Source organism: Montipora capricornis, chromosome 9 (genome assembly GCF_036669925.1).
Source record: "Montipora capricornis isolate CH-2021 chromosome 9, ASM3666992v2, whole genome shotgun sequence".
Classification (NCBI taxonomy): domain Eukaryota; kingdom Metazoa; phylum Cnidaria; class Anthozoa; order Scleractinia; family Acroporidae; genus Montipora; species Montipora capricornis.
In genome coordinates, this window is record NC_090891.1 from 6,885,020 (window position 1) to 6,892,519 (window position 7,500).

The following is a 7,500-nucleotide window of genomic DNA, read 5'->3' on the forward strand; positions in this document are numbered from 1 at the left end:
TCAGCATGAAGTCAAGCAGCTCCGTGCAATACAACAGCGTCATCTACGTCTGATTTTAAACATCAAATGGGATGACTATATCAGCTATGAAGAGGTGCTGCGGCGTGTGGATATTGAGGATATGGAGGTGAAGTTAGTGCGGACTCGCCTGCGCTGGTTGGGACATGTTTGTCGAATGGAAGAAGACAGGCCAGTAAAAGAGCTCTTGTACTGTGAGTTGGCCCACGGCTCTCGACCAGTAGGCCGGCCTAAGCTCCGTTTCAAGGACACCTGTAAAAGTGCTTTGAAGTGCGGCCATGTCTTGGATCAATGGTCTTCTCCGTGAGCAACAGAGCCGAATGGAAGAGACTCACAAGGGTAGCCTGCGACGCATACAATTTGAAGAGGGTTCCGGAGTATGAGAAGAGAATGTCTCGAGGCAGAGCGGAACAGAGAACTTAAACTGTGGACATACCTGTGTCCGGGTTATAAGTTACGCGGCGTTCAGTCTTAATTAGCATAAAATTTCGGCAACTTTGATCCCAAATATCTCTTAAAATGCTGATTCGTTTCAGATGCAATACCAAACACTCGTTTTTCAACTCGCTTCTTGGTGTTTGGCTATCCGATGAAATACTCTGAACTGTTAGAGTCGGAAGGTTTCCGTGCATAGGTTCGTGGGAATTTTTCATTTCATCATATTTTGTGGATATTAAGTAAAGTAAGTGATTCATGATTAAAAAAGATGGGGTTCACCGATGATCTAAACGAATAAAATCACTGTGATTTTGCAAAGCTCTTGGAAAATTTCTTTTGTCACGTTTTTGCGTGACCTGTCGGGGAAGGACTGGAACCCAATAGCGGATCGATCGTTGAAGGGATGAAAGGTTTTTACACAAAAACACGCTTTCGAGCATAGCAGCGAGGTTTTAGGCAGGGATCATCTTCGTTTGGTTAGTGTTTTGTATAATATCTCTCTATTGCCGTCATTCTCATCTTCTGGAGCGTGGTTTTTGTGAAATTTAATCGCTGTTTATTTCCACACAGGTCCGCACTATTCAAGCGGACGAAGACGAAAATGCTGCTCAATTTTCACAAAAGTAAAGGAAAAGAACCTCAAAAACATGCATTCATTTTACAGGCATTCATTTTGAACATAAGTTTGTAGGGAAATAAAAACATTAAAAAAAACAGCTTCATTAAATTTACGCAACGGTTCGTCCAAGAGTTTTCCAAACTTTCAGCTATCAACTACTTTTTTCAGAGCTTTTCCATCCTCCCGCTCACTTTTCTTTGCTACTATGGGTTGCTACAAGTCTCGTCGGCCATGCACGCGCGTTCGTCTCCATGCAGGAGAGACCAATGTTTGAGCATGAACAATTTTTCTGACAGTTGGATCTCTTGCGGATACAGTTGGTCATTTCAACAAGGCTATTCGGGACAGGCTCCTTTGTCATATTCACAGGTCTTTAAATGTCTGTCTTCGGGTTCCCATCCATAGTCCTCTGGAAACCCGGAATCCTGCATTGCATCTAGTAAGGCTTTGGTGGTTGGTGTATATTGGGAGATGTACCTATGGCGGAAGAGGACGTCTGTACGAAACCATAACCCTTGACATCCGATGCCAGTGAAGTGGGTTCTACCTAGAATCGGAACACCCCGGGTGTATCTGGCGACTGTATCAAATTGCAGCCCGTTAGAGGAGGTAGCATGCAAGATCATTTGGGTATCTGCCTCCTGATGGTTGGACTTAAGGTCTGCGACCTCTTCATTTGGGCTTTCCAGAGTGATGCTTACTGTTATTTCACCACCTTTGATCCCTCCAGCGATGACAAGTCCCTTTCAATGCGGTAGCTGTTCTTGTTGAAGCTTGCACAGTGATGAGGTTAAAAAGTCGCAAAGAATGATCTCACGGTTGTTGGGATCCAGAATGTACTTCGTCTACTGTTTTGGTATTGATGTGTTGGGGCTTCTTATCGTAATTTCACGAGCTTCTGAAGGTCCTATTCTAGTCCTTCCTCCAGGTTTGATCAGTAAGTTCGGCAAGAGATTCATAATCTCTTGAGTTCGCCAGAACTGGTCAAACACGAGTTAGTTGTTTCTGGAAAGCTGCGATGGGATTATGGTGAAATACTCTGATGCTAACTCGCCAAACGTGCCTGCTCCACCAGATTTGTGGGAACTCACACCAGTAGTCAATCTAACGACGGTATTCCATTCGTTACTACAACGCAGCACGTGTATTCTACCAGGCAATGCACTGCCTAACTTCGTAGAGTGTTTGTTTTAAAGAAACGCATTTACGGTTTTCTTATAATCGTTAGACAGGCTAATAATCCTGCTACTGATCATGATTAATGAAATTATTAATAAAAGTTTTATTCTAAACAGTTATGTCTCACGCATCATGAACCCTTCAATAGCGTCTAGTATGCTTTAATGTTCACGATGCCAACGCGAACTTCTTTTTTATAATATTTAATTTCCTCGTCAGAGGTTTGTGACATGTGTAGAAGCTATTATCAATGAGACAGAATATCAAGAAATGGATTAGAGAGCAACCAAATTTGTAACTTGGGATAGTTTTGCAGTCTTTAAAAGCACTTCAAGCAAGTAAAAAAATGTTTCATAAAAATCAGACGTGGGTACCATGTAGCTTTTGGGTTCGAAGAAAAAACGCCGCTTAAGCTAAAACCTATACCACAATTCAACTCCATAACTACCAGGCATTACTCAGGGGCATGAAGGGGGTATAGTTTCTAAAGAAACTGTGGTGCTGCGTCGGTGGGGAAGTAGTTGTAGACAAAAATTTGGTCTTATCAACGGAGTTGAGAATGTAAATTGGCCACCGTACAGAGATGCTAAAAGCTGACGTTTCGAGCGTTAGCCCTTCGTCAGAGCGAATCGAGGAATTGTGGGCTACGTGTAGTTTGGAGCTACGCTATTGATGGTAATGGCAACGTGAAAAATAGGTAATATATTAATTAAATAAAAAGCGTTCGTTAATACCGTGAGGATTAAGGGTGCCGATTTGGAAGATGAATTTTTGTTCCAGATTACTCAGGGGGGTCACGTTCCAGCTATATACGGCATCAAAACCGTCTCTAATCGATATCGATGGGTTGAACAAAACCCCTATTTTCGAAGTTCTGCCATGAAAAATGGGATTTCTCAAGCAACTAGGGCTTAGTCCCAAGCAACCCTCTGTGGACGACGGTCGACTGATCCACAGTGGCCCCATGGCCCTTAGCAACACTTGGGAACGAGGATATCTGAATCCCAACATGGCGGAAGATTAGTGTTGTTTTTACAGGAGGACATTTGCATTTTTGATATACCATTTTGACTTTTTGAGAGGCTATCAAAGCATGATCTGCAAAAACGGTGTTCCAGTGAGAAATGTGCCTAACCTTCACGAGGCCGGTATGTAATATTTGCGTTTTTTTTTTTCAATTTAATTATGAATTGAACGATATATTATATTAAAGTCTTGCTGTTCTCGACACCACGTAGAAATATCTTACGTCAAGTAAGCATTGAGGAAAGCTACGTAGGACAGATGTTGCGAAGTGCAGAGAATAGCATTGTGACTCTGAGTATTATTGTGTCTGTTTCGAATTTTTTTTTATTACAATTGCAAGCTTGATCGGCTTAAATCGAGTTTATAAAACTAGAAATATCATAAACAGGGGCCATGTAAAGAATTGTTGTTTTTTCTTTTTCCGAATTCATCAATATAATTATTTATTGTTGAATTCGACGCTTCTCTTCCGTTTTTAGATCTACAGGTACCCCAACCTGTCATGAGCATGAAAATTACAGCGACTTGAAACGTATTAACATTATATATTAAAATTGAAAACGAAAAGTTTGAGCGATTTTTAAGTGAAAGAAAAAATGCTTACTTTCCTTCATTTTCGGAGGTTTCTTGTCTTCGCTGTTGTAACCAATTTTTGAGAGCATTTATTAGTGTTGACCAGAAATACATTAAAGAGAATTGTCAAAATTAATAATCCTTGTCTTCTGTGTCTTCCTTCTCCGACGAAACCTTTCAAATAGCAAAAAGAGCAGTTTGTAATTTTCATTTTTTTCATTTTTTTTTTTCATATTTTTTGCTTTCTGTAAGACCATATGATAATTTTTTTCCTGTTTATCAGCTTAAAATACCTACAGGTTAGCAATTTATATTCACCTCTGTTTCATTTTAATTTTTATGTGGAGATGCAATTTGCCTTTCAGCATTCTCAGGTGACATAAGAGAAGCCACGCAGGCGCTCGGAGATGGTCAGGTAAGCCAATGATAGATACTTGCACATAACAAACTCCTTTCATACCACCAGTGTCTGTCCTTCTCCATGTTTAATACCATGCCCCCTTTAACCCTCTGACTACAATGTATATCACCAAGTATCTGTGCAATTAACCTGCGTGACACTGGTGTTCGAAGGGGAAGGGAAAGGGAGAACTGTTGGGAGAACAAGGAGGTCACACGAGGAAGAAGGGAGGCAAAAATGTGAAAGTATAGAAAATGGTCGATAAAATTACTTGTACAGTAACTTGAGCATTCCTGTTTTATTTGACACTTATGTCAGAAAATTTTGACTCTACAGTATTATGTTATTTGCACTTTACAGTGGTCCATATCTGCCACAGCAAAACCTACTTGAATGTAGCTTTCAAAGTTACGATTCAAAGACCCAAAATTTCTACGCTATATACTACCAAGATTTTGTATTTTTCCTGTTCATGAGCAAAAGGTTCTGCTCCACTTGTTTTCCTTTTTGCTGGACTGGTGGCAAAACACCTTCAATTGTAACTAATGCCACATTATCATCTGAGACCACGTGTCACCCTTTGCTCTTTGTTAAATGACTATAAATGCTACCTAACAACCATGCCAGCGGTGTAAGTGAAAATTCGAGCTTGCAATCATTTCATGGAAGGTACTGCATGGTCAAGGAGGGCACCCAAACCACAGGAAAGTTGCATGTTTATTCCTTATTTTCTGGAAGTTTCCATTGAGAAAAGTGATCAGAACAAAAGTACATTGTATATTGATCAGATAACATTCATCAAAACTTTGCTCATCCAACGGACGACCTTTGGAGTTTTAATTATACTCGCCTGTACGGGTTATACTGTACATGTAGTTGTCTGGGACAGCCGGGGACTGCGAATGTAGATCCCTGTACAGATGTAATAATAATTTTACATGATTTGGTGTTTCTCTATTTAGCTGCAATTTCTTCAAGACCAGGTCCCAGTTGTTCAATGGATGGATAACGCTATCCACCAGATAAATCACTATCCATTGGATAGCGCAATTATTAGTTTTTTCTACTGGATAGTGATTTACTGTATCTGGTGAATCGTGCTATCCAATAACCCTGCCAGCAGAACCTTTCTTGCAGAAGTTGTGTAAAGTATTTATTGAGTACAGTATGTGCAAGCCGTTGCTAGGAGACGGTTTCAATCCCAGGCCAAGTCTCAATCGCACTCCTAGATGCCATATTGATTTTCGTACTGAAGGCTTGATTTTGACGACTTAATAGACTAAAGACACAATATCTGCAGTGCCTCTGTTGCTCGCCCTCTGGTGCGATTTAGAGAGGCTCTGCTCACAGGGTACCGGTAAGCAGTTTCCATTGTTTGAACAACTAGGGCCAGAATGACACTGGGTTATCCTTTTTTTTCAAAATGCCTGCATGTGACTAATTCATGCCATGTAGTAATGAGAGTTTTTTTAAGAACACTTATGAACCTTCTGAGTTGTTGAGTCTAACAAGAGAAATGGCTGGGAAATCCCTGCATTTTGATTCCTTTTTTTTTCCTAAAATTATTTCTAAAATATACAATAATAATAATTAAAAATTTACAATGTGCCTTTCCCATGCAAATATGATCAAAAGTGTAATGTATTTGCAAATTTTTTTCAGCTTGATACTCAGAATAATTCTTTTGTTAGGAAAACAAGACATTTTGAATACATGTAAATGCAACTTTAAAATGTGTCAATAAGATTCTTTTGGGCGTTTTGGTCATGAGGGAAGGCAATTATTGCAAGGCCAGCATGGTGTGCACCTCAGGCAGAATGAAAGAGAGGAACACTTAAAATAGGTCATGGTTATATTTAACAATTATTCGCCAAAGGCGAAGTGATTATCGGTGAATATTCACCAATAATCACTGAGCCTGAGGCGAATAGTTGTTTTAGTATAAATACACGGGATTATTTCAAAAAAAGAGAAAAAAAAAAACATTTCAACGCGAAATCATCTTCACTTACAGTGGCAAAATGACTACTGGCAGCCATTTTGTCCGTTGAGATGATTATCGGCGGATAATCCGAGATAGCCAGCCAATGAGAGCGCACGATTTTGTATAATCACCTGTGTATTTATACTAAACATTATTAACATATAACCAAGTACAAGTGCACTACTTATCAGAAAGACTGCAGTGCAAATCAAGTTAAAGGAAATGTTGCTTTATTGTAATTAAGAGGACACAAACGACGGTGAAAGACCCTCTAGAGCAGAGACTAAATATCTCCAACAGACAACCCACAGGCATGTACATGTATTGCTTTTGAGTCTGTGAATCGTTCTAGGCCACATTGGTGGATGGGGATCTCATTGTCTGGGAACATTCTCCCAAGGATGTCTGTTGCTTGAGTTCGCTTTGCTTGTGAATTTTCCTCTATCTGTCTTTATTCCGGCAAAAAAAAAAAAAGAACGTGTGGTAGTTTTCAACAATACTGTGCTTGCTCAATACCCCACATGCATAGCTGCAATGGGCCATTTCCGAAATGCTGTTTGTCTCGGTTTCGAACTGAGTCTTGGTACTCAACTGTTGTAAGGGAAATGAGTTTGATTTGCATAAGAATACGCAACTCATTTTTCCATTTGAATGGTTGTTCACCAGGACTTGCTTTGAAATTGACGCATGCAGCAACTCGGAAATGGGCTATTACAATCATGTACTGTATATTTTATAATGTTTAGAGCCCTAAAGCATTTGATGAGTCGGGATCGACAGCAGTACACAAAGCTTCTGCCAATGGTCATGCGGAAGTACTGAAACTCCTTATCGAGCATGGAGGTGATGTTGAGCTTGCTGATATGTCTGGTTGTACACCGCTACATGTCGCAGCAAGAAATGGTCACCTGGGCTGTGTGAAGTACCTGGTTTTTCAAGGAGCAGACTTTCGAGTTAAGTCAAAAAAAGGCAATACAGCAATGTCTATGGCCAAGGCAAACTGTCAACCCAAAGTAGCTGAGTATTTGTCAAATTGTGGTGAGTATGAAACTTTTTGATGTTTTGCTGGATTAAAAGTTCATAAGTAAGTAAACATATCCACATGTGTGCACAATCATCTATGAAAAACTTAGAAACTACAATTTGCCAATACAAGAATATTTAGGGCATTGTAAATTATCTACAATCCTGGAGCCAGTTGTTCAAAAGCTGATTAACGCTAATCCCAGATTAAAAATTAACCGAGGAGTTTATTACTCTACT

At 39.9% G+C, this 7,500-nt stretch overlaps 2 protein-coding genes across 2 annotated transcripts in view; both read left to right on the forward strand.

Annotated features, from left to right (window-relative positions):
- LOC138017198 (uncharacterized) overlaps positions 1–1,083 on the forward strand; it is a 1,124-nt gene extending 41 nt beyond the window's left edge. Inside the window, exons 1-2 of the mRNA XM_068864367.1 lie at positions 1–238; positions 1,027–1,083. The exon at positions 1–238 is cut by the window's left edge and continues 41 nt beyond it. Coding sequence (XP_068720468.1) covers positions 1–238; positions 1,027–1,083 — 295 coding nt within the window. The remainder of the gene's footprint in view (positions 239–1,026) is intronic.
- A 2,162-nt stretch (positions 1,084–3,245) lies between these two features.
- LOC138017074 (ankyrin repeat domain-containing protein 54-like) overlaps positions 3,246–7,500 on the forward strand; it is a 9,456-nt gene continuing 5,201 nt past the window's right edge. Inside the window, exons 1-3 of the mRNA XM_068864277.1 lie at positions 3,246–3,402; positions 4,219–4,268; positions 6,984–7,275. Coding sequence (XP_068720378.1) covers positions 3,348–3,402; positions 4,219–4,268; positions 6,984–7,275 — 397 coding nt within the window. The 5' untranslated portion in view covers positions 3,246–3,347. The remainder of the gene's footprint in view (positions 3,403–4,218; positions 4,269–6,983; positions 7,276–7,500) is intronic.